The sequence below is a fragment of the Nanorana parkeri genome, unplaced genomic scaffold, assembly GCF_000935625.1.
Source record: "Nanorana parkeri isolate BGI_ZX_2015 unplaced genomic scaffold, ASM93562v1 scaffold696, whole genome shotgun sequence".
Lineage (NCBI taxonomy): Eukaryota > Metazoa > Chordata > Amphibia > Anura > Dicroglossidae > Nanorana > Nanorana parkeri.
The window spans coordinates 94,669-108,027 of record NW_017306964.1 but is presented as its reverse complement, the minus strand read 5'-3'; the positions used below and the strand labels follow the sequence as shown (position 1 = coordinate 108,027).

Sequence of the window (13,359 nt, the reverse complement as noted above, 5' to 3'; positions counted from 1 at the left end):
GCGACAGTTATTTTTAGCTGATTCCAATAAGATTTAAAAGACTCACATGGCTGAAAATAAAAGTCCTTATTCTTGTGTAATGATTTGTGAATTAACTCTCTAGCCATATAAACAGATATTTCTGAATATTTGTATAATAATACTTCCGTTTTTAAACAGGAATTTGTGACTACCTTAAATATTCTTCAAGTGGATACATCTGCTGAATCTTTGCATATGGTACCTCTATATTCTATTTCCTAGATGTTAAGCAATTAAACTCATTAATGTATTATGTATCATGATTAGTAACAAACAAAAGACAGACCTACTTTTTGAGAGATTTCCAGGTAGGACTCCCAACCATTAGCAATGTTTTTGTCTTGCCTTTATGACTATGAAGAGAAAAACCAAACCAAGCATAGTCATGTTCCCCCATTACAATCCACTCTGCTTCTTCCACAAATAGAATGCCTGGAAAAAACATTGCTCAAAGTGGGCACGAAACATATGGATGCAACATAAGTAACAATCTGAAACCTCCACGATGGTGGACACCCCATAGGCTTTACCCCTACAAGAAACCTTGAACTCAGAGAATATGAAGGCTGCCAATAATGACCTCTCCATGCTAGTTGCTGGTCCGCCATCTTCTCAATGGCTTCAATACTTTCTGAGTCGCTGGCATGGAACAAAAATACAGAGTTCTTCTTCACTTCCAACTTTTGCATACTTTTTACCGAAATATGCAAGGAGCATATACAGATATGCACCATCATACCCTAAGCATATCAGACAAATATATAACCTTTTCTGGATCTTCCATGATTTGAGGAAAATGCAGCCACAAATCCTCTCTGCTTCCCTCCACCTGGTGCATAAGGAGAACCAATTACAAGGTCATCCTTCTTGTCTTTATTCACATCAGCAGCCAGAAGTGTCCATCCCAAATTGCAATAGGTTTCCTGCAGGGGTAAAATATTATAGTTAGTGTATATCTTACAGATCACTCGAATGCATGTGTAAAGGGCAATGCTATTTATAAGAAGCAATGGGGTTGATTTATTAAAGGGGTAGAGCATGTACACTTTGCAAAGTGAATTTTTAACTTAGCTTAGTGAATGTGGTGAAAATGTACTTTGGAAATAATAAGTATCACGTGCAAGGATAATTTAAAAAAAACATAATTTTGCTTGTACATAATTGGATGATGGAAGTCAGCAGAGCTTCAACTCATTCACTAAGCTAATGAAAAAATCCCAGGCAAGTTAAATTAATTTTTTCCTTTTAGAGAAGGGCTTTTCTCCTTTCATAAATCAACCAAAATATATTTGTTATTCATGTTTTGAATGTATCCAGTGCACTCACCCTGCATTTTATTGTGACATTTGGTTGAGAAGAAAGGCCTTCACTTCCGGTTCCAAAATATATATATACAGAACCCTAGAAATCAAGTACAATTAAAGAAATGTTATTTAGCTCCATATAAGCAAAGCAGTTGCTCTAAATGTTATGTGAAATATCTTGTTTCCTTTCCCTGTGCTACATCTTCAAATTAGTCAGTAAAATATTTTTTTTTTTTTAAGTGACAGTTATTTTCTCCTGAAAATGAGTCAAAGTAGAGATACTTATCCTTATGTTGAAGCTTTGTGAACTGAGCCTATTTTTTAACACCACAAATAATCTTTGTTACTGCATTAGAACACTTGATTCTAAGCATTATATGTAATGACCTATTTATACAGGGACAGCCATATTTTATCTTTACATATGTAGTCAGATGTATGCTTTAATAATTCTTAATAAAAGTGTAACTATTAATAAATATACTTAAAGCTCAGGAATTAAATCTTAAAAATGCATTAAATTGTGCCACTCCAAGCTCACTCCTCTGATGGACTACAATCTTAAATGGTATGTATTAATTTGTATTGAGACTGTAGTCCATCAGAGAAGCACAGTTGGAGCAGTGGCTGCTTTACAACAGACACAGGGACCAGGGGGAACAAAAGTAGCCACCCTCCAGAAGGAAGGACAGTGTCATCACCAATTCAGAGAGGATTTGAGGATCTACAGCTGAGTGATACACAAATAAGTTCCATTTGTGTTAATAGTTAAGATGCTTCAATGTATTTTTAAGATTTAACTACTGAATTTAGTGTCACTTTAAATCTATTGGTTTTACACTTTAGTTGCCTGAGTCTACATGTTTTTGAAGTAACTAGTATCAGATGAACACATGAAGTGGGCAATATTTCTGTGCCATGTAACCCTTCTTTACACAATTTAAATCTTTATTGTCCTCCTATCATATTGTATATAATCTTACCTAATTACTGGTGTCATTTAGTCAGGAGTGATGTAGACCAAGCTACTGTATCTTACTGTATATGTAAGCTGGGCTCCTCCAACTGATGGAGCTCCCACGACTAGATCTGGCTGACCATCCACATTGAAGTCCAGCACTGCCACTGAAGAGCCAAACCGACCGGAGGGCTTGAAAACAAAGTAAGCAAGATGTTGTTAAATTACAACTCCACATCATGTGAGCTTTAAGTGATAAAATGTGCTAATATGCACTGTCCCCAATGTCATTCAATAATGTCATACTAAAGCCTTAGCAGCCAATAGAGCCAAAAGTAGTCCTTGAGCTCCTGTAAAGTGACGGTGCATAGGCAGAGGCTCTGATATCACTATTGTGTTGAATGAAGGAGGGAGCATTTTCTCAGTACTTCCTCCCCAAGTGAGTACTGTGTTTAGAGTAGTCGGGAGGCAGCAGTGACTGATTTTTGTAAAGTTGGCCACACCGACCTATTCCCCCATGTGCACTAAACAGCGTGGATGGAGGAATCACCTCTGCCAGCTATTGTATTCTGACAGTTGCCACCCACAGCTTTCACTTAACATGAAAAATATATGTGATGCTAGTACAGTGTAGTATTTTGTGTACCTATACACCATTATGAATTCAGCAGGTGTGCCTGTATTCATTTACCTTTATATATTTAAAAAAAAAAACAATCACCTCCGAACCTTTCAACAAGACATCAGCATCCTTGTTTAGATCCATGTCCACAGAAGGTAGTCCTGATTCGTTACCATAAAGTATGTAGACACAACCGACTTGAATATGGCCCTGACTGCTGCAACCTGGGGCTCCTATAACCAGGTCATCCCAGCCATCTTGATTGAGATCTGCTGTGGTAAGTGTCCTGTACAACAGAAAACACTATCATATTCAACTCTGTACTGGACAATTTATTTCTACCTCAAGCAAATGAATCATTTCATTGGATTTCCTACCTAGGATGTACACTGCACAGAGAATGCACCATCAAGTGTACATTAACAGTGAAAAATTGCTAGAAGCGTAAGGGAAACTTTTTTTGGCAAAAAAGATTTTGTATGTCTCTTTTGCTTAAAAAACGTTAACTCCCTTTAGCGTCCCTTTACATTAGTATACTGATAAAATAAAACTCTTACCATCCAAGCCTGGAGTATGGTGAGCTTACATAATAGGTGGCTGATGAAGTAGAAATATGTTTAGAATTTAGGGAATTAAATATTCGGACTGAAGTCACCGTTCGAGTGGCATTACTTATCAGCTCCATAGACCTCTGTAACAAGGTAAGAGGCATTATTCATTTGCATTGTATTACAGCAGTATTTCTCAACCATTTTAACCATGGCACCCTTTAAAAGTATGCCAATCTTGAGGCACCCCAAATGTTAAAAACATAAATGCAAATATGTATAAAATCGATGTGTGGCCCATGGATAGTGCAGAACTACTATATACATATGGTTAAGTTGGATTTTACACTTAATAGAAAGAAACAAATTGCTCGTGAGACCTCCATTTACTAACATAGACCTGTCATTCACTTAGAAGTGACACTTTTCTCTAAAGCAGTACAAATAATCAAAATCACAATTGAGTTAGAAGGTAGAAATGGAAATGGCACTTTTACCTCTGCCCACTGACTCATGTGAAAGTAGACTCCAAACTCTGTAGTGACAATATCTGCTCCAGATGATATCATAACTGATGAATTATAGTCTTTGTAGTACTTAGTCTTTTGCAATAGCGTTTTTCTTGAGCTGCAAGATAGTAGTAATCATATAATAAATAAAATGACCCTTCTACTGGAAGTACTCTCAAAGGGCTATCATTCAGAACACTGCAGTGCTGGACACCACCCCTTCTACAACCTAACCTCCTAATTTGCATTTTAAATTGAAACTAGAATAGCTTGTGGTCAGTTCTATTTTTTCTAAGTTAAAAATGTAATGAATGACAAATAATTCCCAGAGCACAATGGGTTAGCTAAAGACAGCGAACAAGTAGTTCCATTTGGGATATATATCGTTTTAGTTCTGACAATAAAAAATACAGAAAAACAATATACAAAGCCAAAAACAATTCCGACAATTTACAATCTGGCTCACAGTGGTTAACCTTTGAGTCCATGTTGCTATTGTAAAATGAACATCACTGAAAAATTAGCAGCTTAATGTGCATTGTGTAGGAGGTGTTCTTGAGCTCCTTATGCCTTTGGCTGTGCTTACATATGCACAACCAGTTATCACTAGTGGTGGACCAATTCTTCATACAAAAAACATCTTCCTAACGAGAGGCCGCTGATTACATCTGACAGGGGAGTCTTCCACCACATGGAAAACTAACACAAAGAACTGTGCCTTCTCCTCGTAAAGTACTGTTAATTTATTAAATAATAAAAAAAATTTAAAATACTTACAATAGTAATTTGTCATAAGCGCAACAAACTCTGAAGAAGGGGGTACGCCCCAGAAACACATCAGTTGATCTTGGCATTGGTAGCCGGCTGGCCTGGTCCACCATGTTACCATGACTATAACATGGTGTTTGGATGTGGAAGATCATATATATATCTATAGATATATAGATATATATGTATATATCTATATATCTATAGATATATATATACAAACCACTATTGTGAGTATTTTTAAACATTTTGTATTATTTAATAAATGAAACACAGTTCACCAGGAGAAGGCGCCGTTCTTTGCGTTTGTTTCTCTGGCTGTGCTTATTGCGACCTTCCCATCTGCACTCTTTAGGGTTTATTGAACCCCACAATAAAGGCTTCCAAAGACTAAAACAGTACGTAGCTGTTTTGCTGTGCACAGAAGGAGGCATCAGCATAGGAGCAATGTAGGCAGTGATGGTTTATACAGAATTAGGTCTTACATATAAGAAAAATTGAGAGTTATTAGTGACTTTACTCACACTTTGTGGTCTCTTTTCTCAATGTTGCACTGTATAAAGATAGGATTTTCAGGCAAGTAGCATTCACTAAGCAAAATGAAAAACAAACTGAATGAGTCCATCCACCACTAATGCAGTCACTGCATTTTTTATGTGCAAATTGTATGAGCCCTAACAATCAAATTTATAATAACTACTAACAAAGATGCATCTTATTTGTGTATCACTCGGCTGTATATCCTCAAATCATCTCTGACTTCACGCTGACACTGTCAGGGTGGAGGGTGGCCAGAGAAATTGCATGTCTTCATGTGAGTGTGGTTAACACACACAAAAATGTTCAAAAAAAGCGTACAAACGTGCAAAGACGATGACGCCTGGGTGTGAACGGGGCCTGAAGCAGCGTGGATGGACAAATCCCCCGAAACCCAAATCTTTCCAATGGAACACAGACAACAACAAAAAATTGTTGTTTACTCAAACTAAAAACCCAGATCTCAACCTAGGTTGTTATTTTACTACAATTTGCCAATATACTGTTGCTCCTTTGTTCTCCAACCACTATATAGAGATGACTGGGTCACACTGAATCTACTGGAGCATCTTTAACATAAGAACTGCCTCGTATATAAATGAAGATATATCATAATTATTAGTCATAAATGTCCACAAGTAATTAATCATTTTAAGTGGTGTGAGCAGTTCCAGACTGAGATCAACCTGGCCAAACAAAAACGCCTGTAATTAAGAAGCTATTACTCTTTGTAAATGATGATAACTAGGTTACTGCATGAATAAAAGTGAAACATTGTTTGGTTAACATGAGTTTTTACTACTATCCAGGATTTAGTAAGACTGCTCCTCACATAGAGGTCTATTCTAACAAAAATGAATGTCCTTTGTATATTTTCTTTTCAGGTTAGAATGTAGGGTAATGTAATACCACATTATGGTGACTAGATGGAACTGAGGAGCATAGGAAATAAATGACAAAGGTTTCACCAGAAAGGAAGTGAGGGTTAATCTCCAACATCAACAGAGACAGAAATCATTTTTTTTTTTACAGTAGGGGAAGGCTAGAAGCTTTTAGAGCTTTGTATCTGCTGACTGTGTACCTGTTGCAGGTCATTTTTCCTCACTTCATGTCTGGAGAAACTATTGTCCAATGATAATAGGTAAGGTAGGTAATGATAAATGTTTTTGAACAGAGCCCCACATGGCAATAGAAACTCAACAGAGGCTCTAATCATTCCATATATTAATACATTCTGCACATGTTAAGACCCCTTTCACACAGTCTGATCAGGAGAGGATCCATGCTTGTATCTCCTGCTGATCGGAACAGATGTCACCATTCTGACATCCGTGTCTGTCCAGTTTTTTTCCTCCTTCTTGTGATGGAGGAAATAACTGAAATTACCGAACCCATGTTGATCTGTAGGGAATCAGATGCAAACGGACATGTATCCATTTACATCAAATTACCCCCGATCCGCCATGGTCAGGTCCATCAAAATAGACCCGGCTGGAGTCGTGGGTCAAATGGACGCCCGTCCGTATAGATTTGGCTACTCATAGACTAACACTTGGCTTCCAATCTGGTCCGCCTGAAAAACTGACAGGGGGACCTGATCGGAAAGCCTGTGTGAAAGGGATCTAAAGCTAAACTTCAGGCAAATGACACATTAACTAGGGCACAGAGGGCCCAAACATGTCTTAAAGCTGAACTCCAGGCAAATCACTAAATACAGATATGAAATGCATATAATGGAGCTGTTTTATCTGCCAAGGGTTGTGTAGTTTGTCCATCCAGTTCTAAAACGTACACAGCTCTGCCACTCAGCACAGTCCAGTCTGTCAGGAGACCAGATTTTTCTCTTCTGAAGTTAAGTAACACTTATAGGTCTTATCCCTCCCCTAGCCTGTGAATGGACAGTTAAGGAGAAGCAGCACACTATTAAGCTCATCTCTCTGTTACACTGCACTCTCCACCTGTCAGCATCTACCTTGTTCACCCATGAGCACTGCAGCACAACTGACTGGCTCCTTGTACTGCTTCTCCCTATCCTAGTCTGAGCTCTGCTGTAAAGTGCTTTACAAGAGGCTGATACATAGTCACATTCAGGTACTATTAATTATATTTACATTTAATGCTGTAATAATGACTACAGAACTGCATTCATTTGTGTCTTTTAATATCTAACTGGAGATCAGCATAAAGAATACAGCCTAGTGTGACTTACCTGGTACCATTATCCAACATGAGGCTGGTAAACTGAAATATATTTGTGGACCAATACGCCATGTCATCAACACCACCCAGAAAGTATTCATGGAATCGTTCCACCAGGAAGGGAGATTTTGTAGAATATGTTGTGTAGAGCTACAAATCCATCAAAATGAACATATTGTAACAATCTCATAAGAACATCCCATCTGGATATTGTTCTCATAAAATAGAATTACCTTAGAAACTGCAAAATATTCACCATAGCTGGAAAAAAGAAAAAACATGGAATGTTATTTTCATCTTTTTACATATTGTTGATTAGGTGACTGTAGTGCGTTTACTCACAGTTGCAGGAAGAGGATGTACATGCAGTCCACAATTGTTCTCTCATCAATGACTGTCTCATTGTAGAATTCCTTATATATGTTAAAAAGGTCCTGTACTGGAATATACCTGGGAACAAAGGCTCATTTCATAAGGCAAAAAGGAATTCTTGTGGTCCAGTTACCAGTAGCAACCACATTGCAAATTATCAATGCCCTTTGCATTGCTGTACTGAAAGAGCCATCAGGAAAAAACAAGAGGGTTACTTCAACTGTGACTCAGCCAACAGCTTATCATTACTCATCTTCCATTCCAGCTACTCTGTCCAGCCTCTGGTACCAAACAACAATATCTGCCCTGGAATGGGGAGCTTGTGATTTTGTTCCCTCAGGCATCCAGCACTGTCACATGAGGAGAGAGGGAGTCTTTAGCCTTTAGCAATTTGGAGCTCACGCACGGCTATAGCTGGCCATACGCTAAGGCAGGGGTGGGCAGCTCCAGTCCTCCAGCTGTTCTGGAACTGCAAGTCCCATGAGGCATTGCAAGACTGACAGTTGCAGGCATTACTCCCACAGGTATGTTGAGATTTGTAGTTAAAGCACAGCTGAATGGCAAGAGTTACCTGTCCCTGTGCTAGGGGGGTCTATTTTTTAACTATTCGTAGAGCCGCTTGCTCTGTGAACGTTTGTTCTGTGCGAATAAAGGCAAAAATGTACATTATTAGTATATTTTCTGTTCAGGTCTAATGTAATATAATGTAATACAGCATTATGGGCACTAGATGAAGCTGAGGAACAAAAGAAACAAGTATTTTTTTGCTATGCCTCTCAGGTCTATCTAGTGGCCATAATGCAGAATTACATTGCATTACAACATTGTGGTCCCTAGATGGAGCTGAGGAGCATAGGATATAAATATATCGTGCTAAAACTGGTATCGGTGCATCCCTATTGGCTAGTGTTGGAGCTTAGACAAGACATAATGTCAACCCCCCCACCCCCCCATATGACAGTGTTTGGTGATTAGCAGCTGTAGCTCAAGTACTGTTTAATAGGGGGGCCTGGGGGGTCACATGCTGCCTAATACTCAGAAGCCCCACTCCGTTGGCTCGGGCTCTCCGGCGAAGGTGGCTAGGGAGGTTGGCTCCGTAAGAATAGCTTCTTACGGAGATCTGAATGGGCAAAATGGTAATGTCTCTTCAGAGCTGGCCATAAAAAGTATACATATCAAATGAATTAAATATTTTGGAGCAGTTGTGCCCAATCGTGTTAGTGAGACACTAATACAAAAAAGAACGTTTGAAAACCAGCTTCACACGCACAGCGTATCTGCTGGATGGAACATTTTTGCTGAATACTCATGGTTTTGTGATAATTCAATACAGATACTGTAGGCAAACAATGTACATCACTTCTAGATGGAGGCAATAACCAGACGGTAAATGTTAGTGAAAAGAGAATATTTGGAAGGTCCTATCGCTGGAAAGCTAACTTCCATTCGTGGATATCCCAATTCAAATTTGCTCTTCATCTCACCATTTTGATTCCAGATAATTAAAGTCAAGTTCAAATTGGCTGACTACATCTCCACCTAAAACATAAAAGATATATGTTTGAACAGGGTAGTAGAAGCATTGTACTTATTGAACAGAAACAGATCCTAGGAACTCTACAACCTGACAACAATCAATTCTTCTCTGTAAGAAATCTTCTACTCATGATATTTGAATTTTAATAAGAATTTATTGAAATTAGAGATAAGACATGCGTGTGCTGTAAATACAATTAGCAAAAGTGTTGAACTGATGGAGCTTGTCCTTTCTGAGCTTTGTAGTAAGCTATATGTTATTTGCCAAAGTACATGTAACAACAGTACATGTATAGCCAAAGTACATGTAACAGTATATGTACAGCCAAAGTACATGTAACAGTATATGTATAGCCAAAGTACATGTAACAGTATATGTACAGCCAAAGTACATGTAACAGTATATGTATAGCCAAAGTACATGTAACAGTATATGTATAGCCAAAGTACATGTAACAGTATATGTACAGCCAAAGTACATGTAACAGTATATGTATAGCCAAAGTACATGTAACAGTATATGTACAGCCAAAGTACATGTAACAGTATATGTATAGCCAAAGTACATGTAACAGTATATGTACAGCCAAAGTACATGTAACAGTATATGTATTACCAAAGTACATGTAACAGTATACACTGAGTGGCCAGATTATTATGACCACCTGACGTTTGTAGGCAAATTAGCTATAATTTTGCGCTGAAGTTGCTAGAGGGCCAGAACATTATAAATAGGGAAGCAGGTTGTTTACCACGACAGTAGAAGTGTTTATTTTCTGAAGATATGGGTAAACAACGCGATTTAACAGCCTTTAAACGTGGGATGATTGTTGTCGCTCAGAGCCATGGAGCGAGTATCAGCAAAACAGCAGAATTCGTTAAATGTTCAAGAGCAGCTGTTGTTAAAGTGTTTAAAGACTGGACTGTCAGCCGAAAATCTGGGTCTGAACATGCGAATTGTGGCCGTCAGCGACTAGTCAATGTTAGGACAGAACGGAGAGTGGCAAGACCGGTACAAGACAACAGAAGGGCAACAGTGCAGTGTCAGATTCCTCGCATCACCTTTCAACATCTCGTGGTGTCACGAGGCGGCCCAACGAAGTCATCTCGTGGAGTCATCTCGTGGCGCAACGAAGTACTGATGGGGTGGTCATAATAATCTGGCCACTCAGTGTATGTATAGCCAAAGTACATGTAACAGTATATGTATAGCCAAAGTACATGTAACAGTATATGTATAGCCAAAGTACATGTAACAGTACATGTTTAGTCAAAGTACATGTAACAGTACATACAGTATATAGCCAATGTACATGTAACAATACATGTATAGTCAAAGTACATGGATGATGGAACAGTACATACATGTGTAACAGTACATATATAGCCAAAGTACATGTAGCAGTATATGTATAGTCAAAGTACATGTAACAAAACATGTACACCCAATGTGCATATAGATATCCAAACAAACTACATATAACAGTACATCTACAGCCAAAGTACATGTAACAGTACATGTATAGTTAAAGTACATATAACAGTACATGTATAATTAAAGTACATATGACAGTAATATGTAGCAATGAATAAAAGGTCTGAGATATCATAGTAAGAAGCCTGTGATTTCTGATGGTGGCTGTACTGTACACAATCCACTATGAAAACACACATGAACATACAAACTCCATGCAGAGCATACGCTGATGGGATCTGAACCCAGAATTGCACCACTGAACGAGATCTTTGGAACCATGCTGCTTATTTTCTATATATCTATATCTTTATTTATATACAATATATACATGTTAAATAGTAGGAAAAAGATATATTATATTTACCAAAATCACCAACTGGATGAGCTTCTGAATATGAGCCATGAAAATCAATCTGAGGAAAATAGGACAGATATAAAATATATTTCCAGAGTATATCATCTCACGAGAAAATGTATGGAACTGGATATCAAAGTATGGAATATCAAAACATAGAAACATTACCCTTTACATAACTTGGCCATATAAGGTCAATGACATCACAGCATCAAACCCTTTTCTTACATGCAGACACGGGCAGGGAATTCCCTGTCTGTGTCTGACTGAGCGGTAATGGAAGGAGCTTCCTTCAAGGTTCAGAGGTGCTCAGGTTCAGACCAAACCAGGTCCAAACCTGAGCTCATCACTACCAAGCAGCGACATATAAACCTATGTACCTGTCCGTCCCGTGGACACAGCCTATATGTGCTTGTCCACTGTAATACTTCCACCACTGTGGCTTTTTTACTATTTGAGTTTTACGGTTGTCTAAGGGCTCGATCACACCAGATGCATTGAGCTGTGTTACTTAACAATTGCTGTCTATGTTCCCTGTTCACACCACACTAGTACATTAGTGTGTATTAAGGAAAGACATAGGCACGCTGCATTTATATGCAGCGCAATGCACATAAATGTGTGTAAGAAATGTTCCTATGAAATTACATAAGAAAAATGTTAGTATTTTGACCGCTGACCACTAAAAATGCCAACATTGGTGCAGCACATTGTGTTCAGAAAATGTTCAGAAAATTGACATTTTATATGTGTGTTGTGGTGTGAACAAACCCTTAGAGGGTTATTCACAAAGCTGCCAAAGGCAGCCGAGTGAATAACCAACCTGAAGTGAAGTGGGCCGAACGCTGTTCGGATATTTACTTTAGGCTTGTACAGCTGATTTCAGCCGTACACCGACTGAAATCAGCTGTACATCGGCTGAAATCAGCTGTACATCGGCTTGCTTTGGCTGGCTTCGGTTCAGCCGACATGCTCAGCATGTTCGGCTGAGCCGAAGTGCAGAAAGAGCTCGACTCAGCCAATCCAATATTGGGATTGGCTGGGCCGAACCTCTGGCAGGCTACTCGCTGCCTTTGGCCTATTCTCATAAGGGCCGAACAGCAATGAGTGAATAGCCGAGTGGCATTCGGCTCAGCTATTCTGCTCGGTAGCTCCGTGGTACCAAGCAGAATAAAAAAACAGTGAAAAAAGTCGGAGCGAAAAATAAAGTAGGAAAAAAAGGTTAACAAATGTAAATAAATTATACATTTTAAAGAATAAATAAAGATTTCAACAAAAAAAGTAATGAAGGATTATTGAAAAAAAAGAAAATAAAGAATACCGAAAAAAGAAAAGAAAGAAACAATTGGGCAGAGCTAACTGTTTCTTATTGGCCTGGACCTGCTAGAGCCTTCTAGCAGGTCCCAGCCAATGAATAATAACTGGGCGGAGCTGGCTGTGACGTCACGGCCGGCTCCGCCAAGTTGTCATTGTTTAATGACAGTTCAGCGTCCCCAGGTAACATACTTCTACTGAACCTTCAGCTAGCTTTGTGAATAACCCTCTTAGTTTTATCAGTACACACGTTATTCGGTATTGTTCCCATATGTTATTAGCATGTACAGTAAATGGCAAACAGCAGTTACATAGACTGAAAAACATTAGAGACAATCCCATTTTTGGTTAGGTTGGGTTGTATGTTAGGTTATGGTTTAGCGCTTGGCAGCTTATGCACAGTTTCCTCCACACTTACAGATAGTTCAGTAAATACTCACTGCTGCCATGGCTCTGAGGAATCCTTGGTCAATGTGCAGGCTGTGCCAACTCACATCAGCCACCTGATGGGAAGCTATTCCAAACAGGAAGGCCACCAGTTTCTGCGCTCTCTGGAACATAGCAAGCAGAACAGTACACAAGCTTTGTAATATGTGTGAATGTTATCAGATATTTAAAGCTGAACTCCGGACAAAACATTTTATTTTAACCTCTTGCCGTCCGCCCGTAGTAAAAAAACGGACGGACGGCACTGCAGCATCTGCGGGTTGCCGTCTCCAGACGGCAATTTTTTTCTGCTCGCGCGCCCCCTAGCGGGCACGCACGGGCAGAAAAGACCCGCTAAATGCACACACCCGTCACCGGGTGTTTCACATATAGGCGATCGGCGGGTCCATAGC

The 13,359-nt window shown here is 39.0% G+C and overlaps 1 protein-coding gene across 1 annotated transcript in view; it reads right to left on the bottom strand.

Moving 5' to 3' along the window:
* The window catches only part of GPLD1 (glycosylphosphatidylinositol specific phospholipase D1), a 34,907-nt gene that overhangs the window by 11,622 nt on the left and 9,926 nt on the right, over window positions 1-13,359 (bottom strand). Inside the window, exons 5-19 of the mRNA XM_018563785.1 lie at window positions 12,961-13,071; window positions 11,216-11,264; window positions 9,323-9,377; window positions 7,809-7,916; window positions 7,700-7,727; window positions 7,477-7,616; window positions 5,255-5,320; window positions 3,951-4,080; window positions 3,463-3,596; window positions 3,005-3,191; window positions 2,365-2,475; window positions 1,348-1,422; window positions 788-944; window positions 312-453; window positions 181-208 (exon numbers count right to left, since the gene is read on the bottom strand). Of these exons, the coding sequence (XP_018419287.1) occupies window positions 181-208; window positions 312-453; window positions 788-944; window positions 1,348-1,422; window positions 2,365-2,475; window positions 3,005-3,191; window positions 3,463-3,596; window positions 3,951-4,080; window positions 5,255-5,320; window positions 7,477-7,616; window positions 7,700-7,727; window positions 7,809-7,916; window positions 9,323-9,377; window positions 11,216-11,264; window positions 12,961-13,071 (1,521 nt within the window). The remainder of the gene's footprint in view (window positions 1-180; window positions 209-311; window positions 454-787; window positions 945-1,347; window positions 1,423-2,364; window positions 2,476-3,004; window positions 3,192-3,462; window positions 3,597-3,950; window positions 4,081-5,254; window positions 5,321-7,476; window positions 7,617-7,699; window positions 7,728-7,808; window positions 7,917-9,322; window positions 9,378-11,215; window positions 11,265-12,960; window positions 13,072-13,359) is intronic.